The 19,848-nt window shown below is 41.5% G+C and overlaps 1 protein-coding gene across 1 annotated transcript; it reads left to right on the forward strand.

Annotated features, from left to right (window-relative positions):
- The first annotated feature begins 1,120 nt into the window (after positions 1-1,120).
- Positions 1,121-19,571, forward strand: PSMD6 (proteasome 26S subunit, non-ATPase 6). The gene is made up of 8 exons (XM_057704735.1): positions 1,121-1,348; positions 2,087-2,292; positions 5,048-5,193; positions 5,462-5,681; positions 5,794-5,902; positions 14,471-14,639; positions 19,194-19,271; positions 19,372-19,571. The coding sequence occupies exons 1-8, from the start codon at positions 1,204-1,206 to the stop codon at positions 19,466-19,468; spliced, it is 1,170 nt and encodes a 389-aa protein (XP_057560718.1). The 5' UTR covers positions 1,121-1,203; the 3' UTR covers positions 19,469-19,571.
- The last annotated feature ends 277 nt before the right edge of the window (positions 19,572-19,848 follow it).

The following is a 19,848-nucleotide window of genomic DNA, read 5'->3' on the forward strand; positions in this document are numbered from 1 at the left end:
CTGCTAAGGGGGGAAAAAAATGTAAAATATGAAATGCCCCGTGCATCCCGAGATGTTCATCTCGGTTTCTATGTTAAGAAAATAACAACCCTAGGCAACCTAAAGGCACTTCTAATGGAGGGAAGAGTAAAGGTAAATGATGGAAATCCACTCGGTGGAATTTCATGTAACTATTACCACTTCTGAAGATGCTGTAACAACGTGAACAAAGAAGAGGCTGAAAACGCAGGCACCCAACGATTTAAATTTTGCATGAGCAAAGTGATGGTGCTGTGGTATTAAGGCTGTGGAATTCTGGGAGCCGTCTTCTGAAAAGAGCGGAAAGAACATGAGTTTTAGAACTGCCAACGGAGGTTCTCATTCAGCAGTAGCTGTCACCTAATCTTGGTTGATAATAGTCCCTAACTTCTTTGTGCCTCATTTTTCTTACCTACAAGATGAGCTAATAGTACTACTTCCTAATATGAAGAGAATTAAAGTGAAATGCACATAAAAGTAAAAGCCATCACAGGTATAGAGGACAAGCTCGGGGTTACCAGTGGGGAGAGAGAAAGGGGCGGGGTGGTTTAGGGGGAGGGACAAGCTATTAGGTATAAAATCAGCTACAACAAGGGGAACAGAGCCAATATTTGATAATAACTATAGGAGTATAACCTTTAAAAGTTGGGAATCACTGTATTGTACACCTGTAACATATTGTACAGCAGCTATACTTCAATTAAAAAAAAGAAAAAGGATATTAAAAAAAAGGATAAAAAGCCAGGCAAAGAACAAGGGCGAGACAGTGGTTGGTTTTTTTATTGTTACTGTTGTTGTTGTTATTATTACATTTTCAAAATTCTCAAAAGATTTCCAGCCTCTATTAATTACAAACGGAATGAAAAATAAAATAGCTAAAAATGGAGGAAGGAAGAGGTTCAGGAAATCGCACTTGGGAGCTGGGCACCGCTCACTCTGGGACTCTCGTGGCTGAGAGCGAGGGAAAGCCGTCGGTGACCACACGAGGGCGCCCGTACTCGGGTCGGGTGAGGCATTCCCGAGCATGTCCAGCAGGAGACGCTGTGTGCGGAGGCTGACCCGCGACCGGAAGCCGGGCTGGAGGCTCCCGGGTGCAGTCGCGGACTCTTTCCACTTCCGCCGCCGCCGCTGCCCGGGTCCAGGTTGAGCTGCGGTCTGTTCCAAGCAGCTGCCCGCGCCGCCGCGATGCCGCTGGAGAACCTGGAAGAGGAGGGTCTGCCCAAGAACCCGGACCTGCGCATCGCTCAGCTGCGCTTCCTGCTCAGCCTGCCGGAGCACCGCGGGGACGCCGCCGTGCGCGACGAGTTGATGGCAGCCGTCCGCGATAACAGTGAGGCCCGCGCGAGCGCCGAGTCAGCGGCCTAGGCCTGGGCGGCCGCGCGCTCCCGAGCCTGCGGGCTTTTCCCCCACGGGGCTCCCGAGCCCGGGGCACCCCTCCGACGGGGTCCCCGAGACCTGGCCTGGCTTCTCCGCTCCTCGGGGCTTGTCTGTGGTCGGGGGCGCCCTCGGGGACCTCCAGCCTTGCTCTCAGAGAGGTCTGCATCCTTGTGCGCCTCCCTCTGGTGCCAGCCTGGGGGGGATCCCGAGGCCTTGAGCCCCGTGCCAGGCATGGAACAGACATGACTTACTGTCGTTAGCAGCTGGCCTCGGGGACTTGAGCGTTGCGGGTGGAGGGAAAACTTGGGGTCTGTTGCTTTCTCCCTTCCTAGCAGTGAATGGCAGCGGGCTCGGTACTCTTGTGCGCACGGGTCTGAGTGTGTGTGTAAACCAGCGTAGCCTTTTCCTGGCTGGAAAGACTCTGGGAACAGAAACCGCCGAGAAGGCAGACCAAGGGTTGCCTTCCCCCTCGGCCCTAGTGGAGGACTGGCCCTGATGCTGACCTCCGAGCAGCAAGCACGCGCGTTGTGCCCAGCCCTTTACCACGCTCTGTGCCATCCCTTTCTCCTAGTGAGCAGGAGGCTGGTGGATGCCCTCACAGCGTGTGTGTGAGAAAGAAGTGGGCAGACGCTGACTGTAAGGCACGAGGGGGGCCCCACTCCTAAGTCATCTCCCTCTTGTCCGCTCTCAGACATGGCTCCTTATTACGAAGCCTTGTGCAAATCCCTTGACTGGCAGATGGACGTGGACCTGCTGAATAAAATGAAGAAGGCAAATGAGGACGAGCTGAAACGTTTGGACGAGGAGCTGGAAGATGCCGAAAAGAATCTGGGAGAGAGCGAAATCCGAGACGCGATGATGGCAAAGGCCGAGTACCTCTGCCGGATAGGTGACAAGGTGAGCGAGGTGGTGTCCCCTCTCTGTACACAGCCTGAAATGGGCAGTGTTCAAAGTTAATAATGTCTTATTTTAAAAATTAACTTTTTTCCAAAAAACGTACAGGTAACCTGCTTACCTTAGCTAGTGAATCAGTGCACAAATGAATAAAGAAAAAGTTAGCTTTCTTGCTACACCCATTCTATCACCTGCCCCCAAACAGCAGCCAGGTGTGTATTCTTCCCCATCTCTCTCCATTAAAACAGGTGCGTTTGCAGAGATGTCTGTTTACTGTTTTTACAAAATTGGTGTCATTCTCAGTAGTTCACTTTTGTAATGTATCCTGGTTGGGAAGCATTGGTTCTGGTGCATTTTAAAAATTATTGTTTACACAGGTAATTGTCTCCTTGTAAGAAACTAAAATATTATAGTTAATGCTTAAGTTCTATTTGGTCTTTCTTTATTCTCTGCCTCCCCAGAGATAATCTTAATTTTTTAAATTGTACATTTACAGGCTTGTATATGTATTTGTAGAGATTAGGTAGTACTGATTTAAAAAGTTTGTTTTAAATAAATGGGATCATAGTGTACTCATGTTGTCTTGTTTACTTTTTCATTCCGCCTTGTATCTGAGTGACTTTCTTTGTTGATGTGCGTAAATTTTGCTCATTCCGGGTAACTGCTAGCTGGTAGTCTGTTGTCGGGCTGTGCTGTAGTTTATGTAGCTGTTCAGTGCTTGGACATGTGTTTTCCGTTGTTTTTGCTAGGACACGCCGCTGCTGTAAAGACATGCTTGTGTGTGCCCCTTTGTGTATATACACTCGTGTATTTTATCGAGATGAAATTGCTGGGAGAAAGAACAAGTTTTATCTTGGTATGTGTGGCCTGTTCTTCTGCACAGCAGTCAGCCTAATTTATACTCCACTATCAGGGCACAAGAGGGATACCCATACTAAGTTTTTTAACTTAGTTCTGTAATAGTGCTTAAGAAGATGGGCTTTGAATGTCCTAATTTTAATACTTCAGTGCACCCTGAAGTATTTAGACGATGGGTGACGTGGTGTCAATGTAAAACAAATAGTGTGGCCTCTTGGATCAGATTGTCTGGGTTTTATTTCTGGCTTCAGTAATTATGATTTCCTTATCTGCAGGAGTTTCCTCATCTGTTAAATAGGGATGATGATAGTTGCTAGGGGCAAAGAGCTTCAACTAGTGCCTGGTACAGAGTGCTGAAATGTTAAATGATATGAGCTATTACTGTGTAGCTTAAACTTAAAACAAGTTTTTTCTTCTGATTATAAATTTAAGATTTGAAAAAAAAAGATTTGATCATTGTAAAGAGTTGGAAAATACAGAACAGTTTAAAAGTAACTAATGTTTTGTGTGGCTTTCTAGGTTGTGTGTATAGTATGCTTTGGTTAAAAGAGGATGCAGTATTACACATGAATGAGAAACTTAAAGCTTTTGATTCAGGCCTTGAGGAACTTCAGCAAGGATATGTTTGAATCAACAGCACAGGTTGTAAATTGGTGATGTTCTAATAGTATATTCCATGTTTACTACACAGCATTCTTCTAAAAAGAAGTTTCCTTTTTTCTCTCCTGTGTACTTTCTCGTTTTTCACATTTTATTTTATTTACTATTACTAAATAATGGGCTTAGCGGATTTTTATTATTCACTGTGTTGTACTGATGACAGTCATTCTTTATGGTGCTGTGTTTGTTACACATTTGTTAGTGCAAGTTCCTTCAAGATGGTTTCTTTGTCCTTGTTGACGTGATCTCATTGGGCTTCCTTATTTACTCATACAACAAGATGTCACAGGCTCACCTGCTGTTTTCACTCTCTAAACCAGGACTCATCCATTTCTCCTAGGACCCCTGGTTTTTTTTAATTGGGGGATAGTATTTAAAAACCAAGATCTTAGTGCTGGATGTGCCTATTACTGTCTTGCCAGTCCCTTTTTATAAGTGTTTGAGGCATAACTAATAATTACAGAAAACAAAGCCAAACACATACTAAAAAGTGCCAAGAGGAAACACATGATTTTATGTTAATTTTTTGGTTTTGGTTTTGTTTTGGGGTGTTTTGTTTTTGTTTTGTTTTGTTGTTGTTGGTTTTCTGGGGGGTGATTGGGGGGGTTTTGGTTGTTTTCTTGGCCGTGGCATGTGGGATCTTAGTATGTGGGATCTTACTTCCCTGACCAGGGATCGAACCCACACCCCCTGCATTGAGTCTTAACCACTGGACCACCATGTGTTCATGTTTTAGAAGCAATAAAAACATTTTATTTTATAATGATTTGAGATAGAATTGTGTATTCACATATTCAGTTGTGTTCTAGTAGTCAGTGATCAAGGTAAAATTTTGATTACCTCTTTAGATAATAAGATGGGTAATTTACAGTAAAGTAGTTTTATAGTAGTGTATTGTAATTGTTAAAGGAAAAATATTGAATACATAGAACAAAGCAGAATACTGAAACAATGGTGAATACATTATGAATGTGTTTCTTATATTGTTTTCTGGAATACAAGTATATGCTTAGTCACATTTGATGTATTTTTTCATATCTTATACAAGTGGAGAGAATAGTTAGGATAAGGAACCCCCATGCAATTATCACCCAGCTTTAACAATTATCAACTCATGGCCATACTGTTCTATTTCTACTCCTACCTGCTCCTGCAACTCCTTGCTAAGAAGATCCTAGACAGATAATAGCTTTTTAAACTTTTAACCTTTTCTCACCTGTTGCCTTGGTTCTCTTGACAGGACGGTGCTCTGACAGCCTTTCGCAAGACATATGACAAAACTGTAGCCCTGGGTCACCGACTGGATATTGTGTTCTATCTCCTTAGAATTGGCTTATTTTACATGGATAACGACCTCATCACACGGAACACAGAAAAGGCCAAAAGGTGCATTTGAGCAATGGGGATTTATTCCCTCTCAATTATGATGCTATAAATAAGAAATTGATGTAAGAAATTTGCCGATTTTCTTGTGTTTCCAACTAGTAAATTTGGTCTAATGGTTAATGTACTTATTTAGGAAAATATTCTCTGTAAATATTTCTTTTTGGTTTAAGTTGTTAAAAGTTGTTTCCTCTTTCATAACAGCACAAAACTTATAAAAAGTGACACTGTTTAATTCCAGATTATCACCTTACTGTTATTTATTTTATAGCTTGATAGAGGAAGGAGGAGACTGGGATCGGAGAAACCGCCTAAAAGTATATCAGGGTCTTTATTGTGTAGCTATTCGTGATTTCAAACAGGCAGCTGAACTCTTCCTTGACACAGTTTCAACATTTACATCCTATGAACTCATGGATTATAAAACCTTTGTGACTTACACTGTCTATGTCAGCATGATTGCCTTAGAAAGACCAGATCTCAGGGAAAAGGTAATGACTGAGTCTTTAATACTCATGTTTAAAGAATACCCCATGCTTTTCCAACTTAAATATACAAAAATCATTAAGGCATATATTCGTGTGTTTTTTTTTTAATTCCTAGGTAATTAAAGGAGCAGAGATTCTTGAAGTGTTGCATAGCCTTCCCGCAGTTCGGCAGTATCTGTTTTCACTCTATGAATGCCGTTACTCAGTTTTCTTCCAATCATTAGGTAAGGATAGAGTTGCTCGTTTTGACTGTCTGTCTTCATCTTACTCCTGACCCTGTTTGCAGATAACCTAAGATGATTTTTCACATCTATGAAAAATATAGTGTGCAGATAGCAGTAGGTCTTTGGTCAGTATGGCTAATCTTTTGCCCATTCTTGTTTGAAGGGGGGTTAGCAGACTTTGATCAAGTGTTTTTGTGTGGTCCAAGAGGTAAGAGTGATGTTTATATCTTTTAAGGATTAACAAAATTAAATACGTGGCAACTCTGTGGCTCTCAGTGGTTAAAAATACCGACTGTCTGGCCCTTTGCTGAGGAAGTTTGACCCCTGGTTTAGAGTCTTACAGGGATGTAAGGCAGAGGTGAGCAAATGGTTCTAAGTGTTGAGTTTTATGGGGAATGATGTGCGGGAATCCTGAGTCTCCTTTGGATTGAGTTGATATTAATTGAGCCGTGAATTCAACAACGTGTTATTTATGCAATAGCTAAATCTTTGTGCTGATTTGCAAATCATTTTCAAGGGATGTTGGTTGAGAAAATAATCTGTTGAAAGTGCTTGTGGTGTTCACCCAGGGGTCCTTCCCAGAGGATTTTCCTAAAACTTAATTCTCTTGTTTATGCTGCAAGTTTCAAAAAGTATTTGGTTAATAAATAGGTGGGATTTACAAAACTTGGGAAAGGAGGACTCCCAATGAAGATCTTCAATTTTTGGAGTGGGTTTTGGCCCAGGGTTTGTGAAGTGCTTTCTCCATGCCTGGAAAGTTAGGCTGCTTTATGGGAATTCATACTTTCCCATCATGCAGGGTGGGAACAGGGCTCCTCAGGTGTGAACAGGTTGCATACGAGGTTGTACTGCGGAATTGCCCTTCTCCCTTTTTAGGCTTGTGGGTTACTCTGCTCAAATATGGAGCTTTTCCCTTCTAACTTCAGTCAAAAATTTTTTAAAAAATCCCTTCTCCGCATTCCTGGAGTTCTTATTTTATGCCCCATCCTCTTTTTTTTTTTATTGAGATGTAAATCACTGTAAAATTCAGTATTTTAAAGTGTGTAATTTCAGTAGTTTTAGTATATTGACAGGGTGTGCAACCACACTACTAACTCTAGAACATCTTTATCCCCCCAAAAGATGATCTCTACCCATCAGCAGTCACTTCCCATTCCTGCTCTCAGCCCTGAGTCTCTCTAGCTCCATAGATTTGCTTATTCTGGACACTGCATACAAATGGAATTACACAGTGTGTGGCCTTCTGTGCCCAGCGTCTTTCACCCAGCATAATGCTTTCACTGTCACCCCTGCTGTAGCATGTATCAGTGCTTCTTTCAGTTTGTGGCTGGATGATACGCCATCGCATGGATATACCACATTTTATTTATCCATCCACCAGGTGATGGACATTATTATAAATACTCATGTGCATGCACAAGTTTTTGTGTGGACACATGCTCTAGTTTCTCCTGGGTATATACTTGCTAATGGAATTGCTGGGTCTTATGGTAACATTTTGATTTCCTTTTTGAGAAACTGCCCAGCTGTTTTCCAAAGCAGTTACATTTTACATTCCCACCAGCAGTGTGTGTGAGTTCCAATTTCCCCAGGTCTGATACTTGTTACTGTGTGTCCTGTTGATTATAGGCATCTCAGTGGGTGTGAAGTGATAATCTTATAGTTTTGATTTGCATTTCTCTGACGCCTGGTGATGCTGAATATCTTCTCATGTGTTTATTGGTCATATGCCCCATTTTTAAAACAGCAAAGTATTTTGTAATTCTTTTTTAGAGTTTCTCTCTACTGCTACTTAGAATTATTAGGAGCAGACCTTATGTTTTTTTTCTTGTAACAATCTTGACATCAGCACACTGTCTGTATGCTATTGAGTGCTTGTGTAAGTGTCTACAATTGAAGAGAAAAATGGGGGGAAGTGCTCTCCTAGTGTAATGAAATTGATGTCTTTTGGAAACCTTTGAATGGTTAAGGTAACCTCTTCCCATCTTCCCCAACCCTACTAGCAACCTTTTATTTAAACAATTTTGGATGAATTAAAAGAATGAAATAATGCCTTTGCAGCAACATGGATAGATCTAGAGACCATACTAAGTGAAGTCAGACACAGAAAGACAAAATCATATGGTATCACTCATATCTGGAATCTAATTGTTTTAAAAAGATACACTGAGAGGAAGCGAGAGAGTAGCACAGACATATATATACTACCAACTGTAAAATAGATAGTCAGTGGGAAGTCATTGTGTTACAAAGGGAGTCCAACTCGAGGATGGAAGATGCCTTAGAGGACTGGGATGGGGAGGGTGGGGGGGACTTGAGGGGCGGGGAGTCAAGGAAGGGAGGGAATACGGGGATATGTGTATAAAAACAGATGATTGAACTTGGTGTACCCCCCTAAAAAATAATAAATAAATAAATAAAATTTAAAAAAAAAAAAAAAGATACAATTGAACATGGGACTTCCCTGGTGGCACAGTGGTTAAGAACCCAGTTGCCATTGTTTCCTTAATTTCTTTCTGATCTTTTGTTATTAGTATATAGGAATGCAAGGGGTTTACCATCGCAACAGTGGCAACAGTGGACATCCTTGCCTTGTTGCTGATCTTAAAGGGAATGCTTACAATTGAGAATGATGTTAGCTGTGGGTTTGTCATATATAACCTTTATTATGTTGAGATAAGTTCCTTCTCTTTCCACTTTCTGGAGAGCTTTTATCATAAATAGGTGTTGAATTTTGTCAAAACCTTTTTCTGCGTCCATTGACATAATCATATAGTTTTTTTTCCTTTAGTTTGTTAATGTAGTGTACCACACTGTTTCATTTGTGGATATTGAAGAGTCCTTGCATGCCGAGATAAATCCCACTTGATTATGGTGAATGACCCTTTTAATGTATTGTTGGATTTGCTTTGCTAGCATTTTGTTGAGTATTTTTATGTCTGTGTTCATCAGTGATACTGGCCTGTAATTTTCTATTTTTGTGGTATCCTTTTGGTATCAGGGTGATGGTAGCCTCATAGAATGAGCTTGGGAGTGTTTCTTACTCTGCAGTTTTTTGGAAGAGTTTTAGAAGGATAGGTGTTAACTCTTCTCTAAATGTTTGCTAGAATTTGTCTGTGACGCCATCTGGTCCTGGACTTTTGGATTTTGGAAGTGTTTTAATCACTGTTTCAATTTCGTACTTGTGATTGTTCTGTTCATATTTTCTGTTTCTTCCTGGTTCAGTCTTGGAAGGTTGTATCTTTCTGAGAATCTGGTCCTTTCTTCCAGGTTATCCATTTTATTGGCATATAGTTGTTTGTAGTAGTCTCTTATGATCCTTTGTATTTCTATGGTGTCTGTTGTAACTTTTTTCATTTCCAGATTCATTGATTTGAGTCCTCTCCTTTTGTTCTTGATGATTCTGGCTATAGATATATCAATTTTGTCTTCTCAAAGAACCAGCTTTTAGTTTCATTGCTCTTTTTTGTGTGTTTGTTTTCTTTGTCTCTTGTTTCACTTATTTCTGCTCTGATCTTTATGATTCGTTCCTTCTGCTAACTTTGGGTTTTCTTTGTTCTTCTTTCTTTGGTTGCTTTAGGTGTAAGGTTAGGTTGTTTGAGATTTTTCTCATTTCCTGAGGTAAGATTGTATTGCTGTAAACTTCCCTCTTAGAACTGCTTTTACTGCGTTCCATAGGTTTTGGATTGTTGTGTTTTCATTGTCATTTGTCTCTAGGTTTTTTTGGTTTCTTCTTTGATTTCTTCAGTGAGCCATTGGTTGTTTAGTAACATATTGTTTAGCCTCCATGTGTTTCTGTTTAACATTTTTTTTTTTCTGTAATTGATTTCTAATGTCATAGAGTTGTGGTTGGAAAAGATGCTTAATATGAGTTCAGTTTTCTTAAGCTTACTGAGGCTTGATTTGTGGCCCAAGATGTGATCCATCCTGGAGGTCGTTCCACGTGCACTTGAGAAGAGTGTGTATTCTCTGCTGCTTTCAAATGGAATGCTTTCTTAATATCAATTAAGTCCCTCTGGTCTAATGTGTCATTTAAGTCCTGTGTTTCCTTATTGATTTTCTGTCTGGATGATCAGTGCAATGATGTAAATGGGGTGTTAAAGTCCCCCACTATTATTATGTTACTGTCAATTTCTCCTTTGATGGCTTTTAGCACTTGTTTATATATTGAGGTGTTCCTGTGTTGGGTGCATAAATATTTACAGTTGTTACATCTTCTTCTTGGATTGAGCCTTTGACCATTACGTAGTGCCCTTCTTTGTCTCTTGTAACAGTCTGTAGTCTGTTTCGTCTGATATGAGTATTGCTACTCCAGCTTTCTTTTGATTTTCATTTGCATGGAATACCTTTTTCCATCCCCTCACTTTCAGTCTGTATGTGTCCCTAGATCTGAAATGGGTCTCCTGTAGACAGCATATATACGAGTCTTATTTTTGTATCCGTTCAGCCAGTCTTTGTCTTTTGGTTGGAGCACTTAATCTTCATTTACAGTTACAGTAGTTGTTGACATGAATGTTCTCGCTGCTTTGTTAATTGTTTTGGATTTGTTTTTGAAGGTCTTTTTTCTTCCTTTCCTCTTTTGTTCTCTGGTGGTTTGATGTCTGTCTTTAATGATGTGTTTGGATTGCGTTTTCTTTTGTGTGCATCTATTGTAGATTTTTGGTTTTGTAGTTCCCGTGACGTTTTGATATGGCAGTCTATATATGTACAAGATTGTTTTAAGTTGCTGATCTCTTAATTTCAAATGCATTTCCAGTATCCTGCATTTGTACTCTCCTCACAATTGCTGGTTCTGCTGTCATATTTATGTGTGGATGATTTCCTACCTTTACTTCATGTTCGCCTTCACCGGTGAGCTTCCCCATTTGTAATTTTCTTGATTCTAGTTGCGGCCTTTTCTCCCTAGAGAAGTTCTTTTAGGGTCTGTCATGAAGCCAGTTTGGTGGTGCTGAATTCTTAGCTTTTGCTTGTCTGTAAAGCTTTTGATTTATCCATCAAATCTGAATGAGAGCCTTGCTGGGTAAAGTATTCTTGGCTGTAGATTTTTCCCTTTTATTACTTTTAATATATGGTACCACTCCTTTCTGTCCTGCAGTTTCTTATGGAAAACCAGCTGATAATCTTTTGTGGGTTCCCTTGTATATTATTTGTTGCTTTTCCCTTGTTGCTTTTAATACTTTTTGTCTTTAATTTTTATTAGTTTGATTAACATGTCTCAGCGTGTTTCTTCTTGGCTTTATCTTATACAGGCCTCTCTACACTTCTTGGATATGAGTGTTTCCTTTCTCATGTTAGGGAAGTTTTTGGCTATAATCTCTTCAGATGTTTTCTCAGGCCCTTTCTCTCTCTCTTTTTCTGCGACCCCTATGTGTATGTTGGTGCATTTAATGTTGTCCCAGAGGTCTCTGAGACAGTCCTCATTTCTTTTCATTCTTTATTCTGTTCCACGGCAGTGATTTCTACCATTCTGTCTTCCAGCTCACTTATTCATTTTTTGTCTCAGTTCTGCTCTTGATTCCTTCTAGTGTATTTTTCATTCATCTGTTTGTTCTTCAACTCTTCGAGCTCTTTGTTGAAAGTCTCCTGTAACTTGTTGGTCTGTGCCGCCACTCTTTTTCTGAGCTCTTGGATCATTCCTCTCATTACTCTAAATTCTTTTTCAGGTAGGTTGCCTGTCTCCTTTTCAGTTAGTTGTTCTTGTGGGTTTTTATTTTGTGCCTTTATCAGAAACATATTTCTCTGCCCTCTCACTGTGTTGTCTCCTTTCTGCAGGCTGGAGGATTGTAGCTCCTCTTGCTTCTCGTGTCTGCCCTCTGATGGGTGAGGTTGGTCCTGAGGCTCGTGCAGGCTTCCTGGTGGGAGGCACTGGTGCCTGCTTCCTGCTTGGTGGAGCTGGGTCTTGTCCCTCTGGTGGGCAGGGCTGTGTCAAGGCATGTGTTTATAGGTAGCTGCGAGCTTAGGTACCCTGTCTGCTGATGGGTGGGGCGTTGTTCCTATCCTGAGGCTTGCCAGCACTGGAGCCTGTAGGCTGTTGGGTAGGGCCAGGTTGTGATGCCAAAGTGGTGACCTCCAGGAAGGCTCACTCTGATCAATATTCTCTCGGGCCTCTGCTGCCAGTGTCCTTGCCACCCTCCCCTCAGTGAGCCAACGGCAACCCCTGCCTCCCTAGGAGACCCTCCAAGACTCACAGGTAGGTCTAGCCCTGGTTCCTGTGGAGTTACGGCTTTGTGCTGGGTCCCAGTGTACATGAAACCTTGTGTGTGCCTTCCAAGAGTGCAGTCTCTTGTTTCCCCCAGTCCTGTGGAGCTCCGGTACTCAAGCCCCACTGGCCTTTGAAGCCAAATGCTTGGAGGCGTCTTCCTCTTGATGCCAGACCCTCAGGCCTGGGAGCCTTATGTGGAGCTCAGGACTGTCATTCTTGTGGGAGAACCCCTGTGATTGTGTGTATTTTCCAGCTTGTGGGGCGCTTCCCTGGCAGGAATGGGATTTGATTTTGTTGTGAAAGTGCCCCTCCTGCCATCTTGTTGTGGTTTCTTCTTTTCTTTGTGAAATACCTGTTTTGGTACGTCCCAGTCTTTCTTATCAGTGGTTGTTCAGTAGTCAGTTGTGATTTTGGTGCTTTTGCAAGAGTAGGTGAGCTCAAGTCCTTCTACTCTGCCCTCTTTTCTGGAATCGAAGGGCTGTGTTTAGCTTGGATGGTTGCTGCCTTTCCTCAGTGTGTGCTGGCAGTTATCCCCTTGGTAAGGGGTGTGTAGGTACAGTGGCCCTTGTACACTCCTGGGACAGCAGGGGATGTGCTTGGCGACTAGTGGCAGGTCTCGTATGGGTGGCTGCTATCTGCACACTCCCGGGACAGCAGGGGCAAGGCCTGGCGCCTGCTCGCAATTTCCGATATTTTAAATGTGAAGGACAGATAGTTAACTCTTTTGACAACAGTCATTCGTATCATTTACTTCCTGCTGTTGTGTATGAGACATGTAGCATGTATTTGCTTTTGTAATAAGCCTTTTTGCTTCCCCAAATATTCAGACTGTGTACTTTAAAATATTTTATTTGCAAGAGGAAATAGCATCCTTTTCTAGGTAATACCTGATTGTTTTCAAAAATTAACTGTCTCATCTCTGTTTTTTATGTCCAAATGCATATACACATTCACTTACACAAAATTCTTTCAGAGGGAACCATTTTAAGATTGTTATTTATCCTTCCAGAACTTTTATTCATTATATGTACTTTAAAATTAGAAAACACCACACCAAAAAACCCCCAAGGTTTCTTGTATACATGGAAAATTTTCCAACTGTATCATATAAAGAAGAAAAAGGCTTTCTCTAGCCTTAGACTGCCCAGGTCCTTTCTGTAGAGGCAGCTGCTGATTTCAGGTTCCAGGGGTGTTCATGCAAGGGCATTTGTATCCAGAGATACAAGCATGTAAGGCCTTCAAACATGTGTGGATGTATTTTACATGCAGTTTTCTAAGTGGCATATTTTTTTCTTTAAAATGTATCTTTTCATGTCTGTATACAAATAGCTGGGCATCGAATCAGTAAGTATTTTTAAGTGGCTGTCATGCATCAGACACTGTGTAGTGGCAGATGGAACAGGTGGAACTCATTGGAACTGCCAATTATCCTTTTTTAAGGACCTTAGTACTTCAGTGTATTGAAATATCTATTTTTCTCAGACCTACTGCCTCGTCCTTTGTTAGGCCTGTCAGTGGCTACCTGGCCCAGACTTGGTCATTGCCTTTATCTCTACCTGTATCCTTTCATCAAATACATATGGGTGGCGGTGATTTCCAAATTCGTGTCTCCAGCCCCAGACTTGCCAGTGAGCACCAGACCAAGCCTTGGGATCTTCAACTTGGATGTCTAATAGGAGAATCCACCTCAACACTGCCAAAGTATAATGTTTTAATCCCCCCACCGCTCCCCCCACAAAAACCGTCAACAAAACAAAACAAAACGAAAAAACCTTCCTTTTCCAGGGATTTTTATCTGTTCAAACCAGAAATGTACGTATATTCTTGAATCTTTTGTCTGGCTTACTTTCCATATCGGTGTAGCTGTTCACCCGCTACATTCTGAATCTGCTCTCCTTTCTATTCTTGGGCTTAGCCAGGCTCTACCTGCCTTGAATCTCTGCATTCTTGTGTTGCTGTAAGCTTCCTGCTCTCTGCTGGGCTGGCTCCTCGCAGACGTCTTCCCAGTCCACTCCAAGCTGGTGGAGAGCCTCCTGGTCACTATCATGTTTTATTTTATTCACAGAACTTGTTACTCTCAGAGAGTATCTTATTTGTTTGTTTCTCTCTTCTCTTTGAAAATTTACTTGCTGTGACAGCAGAGATCTTGTTTTTTTTGGTTTCCTGCCATATCCTCATTGTTTAGAATAATGATAGATAGTAGTTGTTCAGTGAAGTAACTTGTACTTGTGTGGACTGCTTGTTAATATTCCGTATACACTTTATGGCACAAGGCTGTGAATTGTTGTCATGTTACAAATCTGTCCTCCAGTTTATGGGTTTGTCCGAAGGGAGGTGGTTATGATCTGTCATCTTATTCCCCGCAGCTGGTGTGGAGCAGGAGATGAAAAAGGACTGGCTCTTTGCTCCCCATTATCGCTACTATGTGAGGGAGATGCGGATCCATGCGTACAGCCAGCTGCTGGAGTCGTACAGGTCGCTAACCCTGGGCTACATGGCAGAAGCCTTCGGCGTTGGTGTGGAGTTCATTGATCAGTAAGTTTGAGTAACATCGTGTTTATTTTTTACAGTTGCCTTTTAACGTGTGAACGTCTACATTTTCTCCATTGACATTGCTTCCCTCAGTTATTAAAAAAACAAAAAACACTAAATTTTTCTTTAAATATCAAAACAATTATATCTGTTATCTCTGCTTTCGTGATGTGTTTCTGCTTTGCTACTGTAGTAGCGGAGATGGCACAGAAGACTGCTTTTAATAACGAGCAAAGGTAGTCTCTGTCACACCTTCGTGGTCCACATTGCTCATACGACAGTGATTCTTAGCTCTTGATCTTATATTTCACATTAGGTCCTCTTTCCTCTGATCATTTTTTGGTTGCTACTGCAAATCTGGGCAAATCGGTTGTAAAAAATGGGACTTTCGGCCCTTGAAGATTCATCAAATACGTACTAAGCCATTACTGTGTGGCTGGCATTGTTGCAGTCTCGGTCTTCATAGAGTTTCATTCTAGTTATGGGTGGAGTTGGCAGGTAAGCAGATGTGTAGTCATGTAAGATGGAAGTGAGTCTACAGAGACAATCAAATGGCACAGAAAGGTGCGCAGCTGCAGCATAGTGGTAGTGGGGGGGTAGAGAGGTGGCTGTGGGAGTCAGGCAGGTGTATGCCTGTGTAGGGCCTGGTGGGTGATAGGAGGGAGCTGGGGTTTTAATCCAGTGCTGTGGGGAGCCACTGGAGGGTTTTAAGCCTGGGGGTAACATTGTTTCATGCTGTGTCTTAACACACCAAGGCAAGGGGGGGGGGGGGGGGAGATCAGCTGGTCTGTTCAGTAGCTCATGGAGGAGATGTTCCACTGGCTTGGACCAGGGTAGTGGGAGTGGAGTTGGGGAGGAGACATTCAGCATGTGACCTGTCCAGATGGTATCCAAGTATAAGTGGTTCCCAAACACTGGCCTTTTAACTTTAAGATGTAGTTTGCAGTGGCTCACAGTGAAAAAGGTGGTGGTTATGTAGTAGTGTTTAATGAAGCTGCATCTCATTTTAAAAGACCACACTCTCTTTTTAGCCATTTTTTTTGTAACATTTTATTATGATAAGTTTCAAACATGCAGAAAATTGTAAAGAATTACACAGTGAACTCCCATAAATCCTTGATTCTGTAATTACTAACATTTTGTTACATTTGCTTTATCACCTATCTGTCCATCTTATTTTTAACCACCTCAAAGGAAGGTTCAGACACCAGTACATTTCATCCCCAGTCACCTTAGCATGCATGTCAGTATTTGTTTATGGGTTGGTTGGTTTTGAGTAATATTGACATTCAGTAAAATGCACAGAGCTTAATTTTAAGTGTACCCAAACTGTGGGGCCAGAAATGTCCTCATTCTCTTCCTTTGAAAGAAAAAAGGCGATGATTATTTATTATTCATACCAACATAGAAGTCTGGATTCCCTAGGTTGGTTTGGTTTTGTTTCATTTCTGAATTAGTTTGGGAAATTAAGTCCAGTAACCACCACCCCAGAGTAGCTGGTTTTGGGGGTGGGGTTGGGGTCTTATAGATGTGTTTGTCATGGGGCAGTGTAAGGAGTGGCTTACTGTGGTGAGCAACACATGAGAAGCAGGGTTGGTCTGGCTTGAGTTTCTTGACTGTGCTGTGGTGGCAATACAGCCTTCACTAGTTGGGAGCACTGTGAGGCTCGGTTGAAGCTGTGGATAAGATGCAGTGAGGCGCAGGAAGTACCAGTTAAGACGGCATTCTTTAAGTCATTCTGATGACATTTGAATTGATAGTATGTGGTACATTTCAGGTGGTATTTGAATTTAGTTTTTCCCTTCTGTTCTCAGACCAGCTTTAGAGGCAGAGGTTGTGAAGTATACACTGAACTGCAGTGTTGTTACCTAGAAAGGCCTTATTTTAAATTTCTGTGATATCTGATTCACCCCTGGGTTTTCATGGATTCTTTTTTTCTTCCCTTACAACAAGATTTCACCTAAAATCATTTTATAAGTTTGAACAACCATTGTAATTCCTTCCTCCATTTCCTTAGACTCAAGTAAGATGTTGTTGGAGAAAGAAAGGGATCAGGCCATTATTTGAATAAACATGGCTTCTGTTGACTCGTGTAAGGGTAGAAACCATACCCATGGGCCATACTGTGCACTTTTGCTGGTAGGTGTTTTATTTGAAACTTATTAAGACGCAAATGTGATTTTCAGGTTCTGTTTATCCAGCAGATACCTGCTTCGTTGTTACTTGCCACCTGTACATCAGGCAGCACGCTGGAGGCCTGGAGAAACACCTGCGGCTGGGGAAGATGAGTCATCTTGGGATGTGTGTGATTAGAGACGCAGGCAGACGACAAAAATACAGTTTGGCTTCAGGGCATTAAGTAGCTAAACTTTGTTGCTGTAACCAGAAAGGAGGCTCTGCTCAGAAGGGTACACAGAGTTCAGAATGAGCATAACTGGAAGTTAGACTGTGTGATCCAAGTGCCCCAGAAGGTTTCCTGTGGGCACTGAGAGTGGCTATCATTCCATATTTAGGATTTTTATAGGAAGTGGTGGGAAAAAGGACATTCCAGATGGAAGAAACAGCACAACTAGACTCAGGAGTATGTTTGAGAACTCAGTAGCCTAGTTCTGGATGGAATGTGTGGTGGTGTGCACAGGGAAGGTTCACAGAGCTAGGCGTGGAAAGATCCCAGATTGGATCTAAAGGAATGCCTTAAGCAATCTAAACCTTGTTTGGAGCATCTTGTAATGAACTAGTCTGGTGAGAGCGAGCCTGGGAAGAAGCAGTTGATCAGCAGGTCTTACCTCAGCAGAGGGCCTTCCTGAGTCAGAGTTTGCTTGTATGTCAAGTCCAGGGCTGTTCTCTGCATCTTGTTCCTACATCATAACATCAAGATTCTTCTTTAGAAGTTTCCCCTGCTGTTCTTTGGATTTGGGTCGGACCCACAAGGCTGGTTATTTCTGGTTGTATAGTGTTCTCTGTGTACTTCAGTCCCAGAATAACAGGTGCAAATGGGCTTAAGGAGCTGCAGTCTGGAGCTGCAGCTATGTAGTAAGTACCTGGAAAAAGAACACAGGTGAGTTTTAGATTTTACCTAAAGCCACTCAGTACAGTAACTCAAAAACAGTTGAATCAAATATATTTTTAGTGACAGTATAGAAATAGAGCATGCTCTATAAACATGTTATGTAGTTCTTGCTAGTGTAAGCTAACCTCTAGCTTCAGCTCTTCAATAGCACAACTTTGTCATCTTTCAAGCCCATCACCAGATTTTCCAAAATTACACATTTCCTTACTAAAAAGGAGCAGTGGGGCTTTTACTACTGACTGATCAGTGGCAACGACATACTGCAAACATCTTTTATCCACATTTTCATTTGGTTTTGGACTTGATTTTGGTAGAATTTTTTTTTTTTTTTTTTTTTTTTTTTTTTTTTATTTTATTTTTTTTTGGCACACGGGCTTAGTTGCTCCGTGGCATGTGGGATCTTCCTGGAGCTGGGATCGAACCCGTGACCTCTGCATTGTCAGGCGGATTCTTAACCACTGCGCCACCTAGGAAGCCCAATTTTGGTAGAATTTTGCTATGCAGAAATTTTCTTTACATAATCAAGTTTATCGTTTCTTCTTTACATGCATGGTTTCTGAGGTTTGTGTTAATTAGGTTGCCTCAGTGCCATGCTGAGCTACCCTTTCCCAATTGACTTGAAATGGCACTCTTGTGAGAAATTTGGTTCTTAAGGTTTGGCGTTCCTTTCCTGTTGGTGTTTGTGTGCTAGCAACAAGATGTTTTAGTATCTGGGAGAGTAATCTATCACATAAGTTTTATTTGGAATCTGATCTTAATTAGGAGGACTCCCTAATCTCCAAATTGAACATACGTCTATAACAGATTTTTACTTTAAAGGAGTCAACTTTCCATTGATTCCCTTTGGAAGTATTGGAAAGTTGTCTTCACGGCCCTCAAGTACATTTCTAAGCGTTTACATTTCCCCCAGTGCCATATGGTGGTAGGCTTGGATGGAGAGTTTCACTGCTCATGCTGCTGTGGAGGGGTGTGTGTGAAGTGTGATTAAGTAGCTGTCTTCATTAGGGGGTTTCAGCTGTGACTGGATATACTCAGAAATGCCTTTCTTTCCCACACTGTTAATCCTCATTTATTGTGGGATGTTATTGTAGCCTAAAAATAATTTAAAAGGAAGGATTCTGAACATCCTTACAGTTACGTGCTTCTTAAAGGTTTAGTAGAAGGAAACTGGGTGGTCTCATCAGGTTCTCCACCCCCCCCCCCCCCCCCCCCCATAAAGCTCATTATTTTCCTAACTCCTTAAGGTTTTTCCTGAGCACTTCTGTAGCTGTGAATGGTCTCATTCTGACACCTAGCTGCATATGAACTGGAACTTGTAAGGGCATGTTAATTCTGGTAGGTAAGACAGTTTACCAGAGAGCATCTTCTTAACTACTGTGTATTCAAATGTTACCTTGAAAATCATGGATTTAGTGCAGTTTATTCTTCTAAGCATTCTCTATAAGGCTAATAATGCTAAAGGCCTTTTTTCCTTCTCTCTCAATTAGGGAACTCTCCAGATTTATTGCTGCCGGGAGGCTACACTGCAAAATAGATAAAGTGAATGAAATAGTGGAAACCAACAGGTATTCTTAAAAGAGCACCTGCTTTTTCAAGTAGGTCAGCTATTGCTATGGTGCAGTGTGAGTGGTCAATAATTCATTTTTTTCTTGAATTTATTTATAGACCTGATAGCAAGAACTGGCAGTACCAAGAAACTATCAAGAAAGGAGATCTGCTATTAAACAGAGTTCAGAAACTTTCCAGAGTAATTAATATGTAAGACCACATTCACAATGGATTTCCTTTAGAGATGATAATTATTTGGAATTTTTATAGCTTACTCTGTGCCCATTGGAACTGTATAAAATAAATACTGCACTGTTGTTTCTTTCAGTTTACTTTTTTTCTGAGGTATATATACACCTTGAAGGATGGGGTCCAGTAATGTTAAAGTAATGTCACATTCACAGCATTTGAACATCTCTGCTCTATGGTGTAATGGTTACAGAGACTACAGCACTTGAGTTCAAATCCTGACTCTGCCTCTTCAGTAAAACAGGGATAAATACATGTCATCTCTTACCTTTAAGCCTTCTGAATTTTTCAAAGACGAGAACATGCTATATAGTAGACCAAAATTAAAGACCGTGCTTAGTATGT

This window comes from Hippopotamus amphibius, chromosome 13, assembly GCF_030028045.1.
Source record: "Hippopotamus amphibius kiboko isolate mHipAmp2 chromosome 13, mHipAmp2.hap2, whole genome shotgun sequence".
Taxonomy (NCBI): Eukaryota; Metazoa; Chordata; class Mammalia; order Artiodactyla; family Hippopotamidae; genus Hippopotamus; species Hippopotamus amphibius.

Bases quoted from the DNA above. Each gene is read 5' to 3' on its own strand.
- PSMD6 (XM_057704735.1), top strand. From the start codon at position 1,204: ATGCCGCTGGAGAACCTGGAAGAGGAGGGTCTGCCCAAGAACCCGGAC. The intron at 1,349-2,086 runs GTGAGGCCCGCG...GTCCGCTCTCAG, and splicing joins GGCAGCCGTCCGCGATAACA to ACATGGCTCCTTATTACGAA. The intron at 5,903-14,470 runs GTAAGGATAGAG...TATTCCCCGCAG, and splicing joins AGTTTTCTTCCAATCATTAG to CTGGTGTGGAGCAGGAGATG.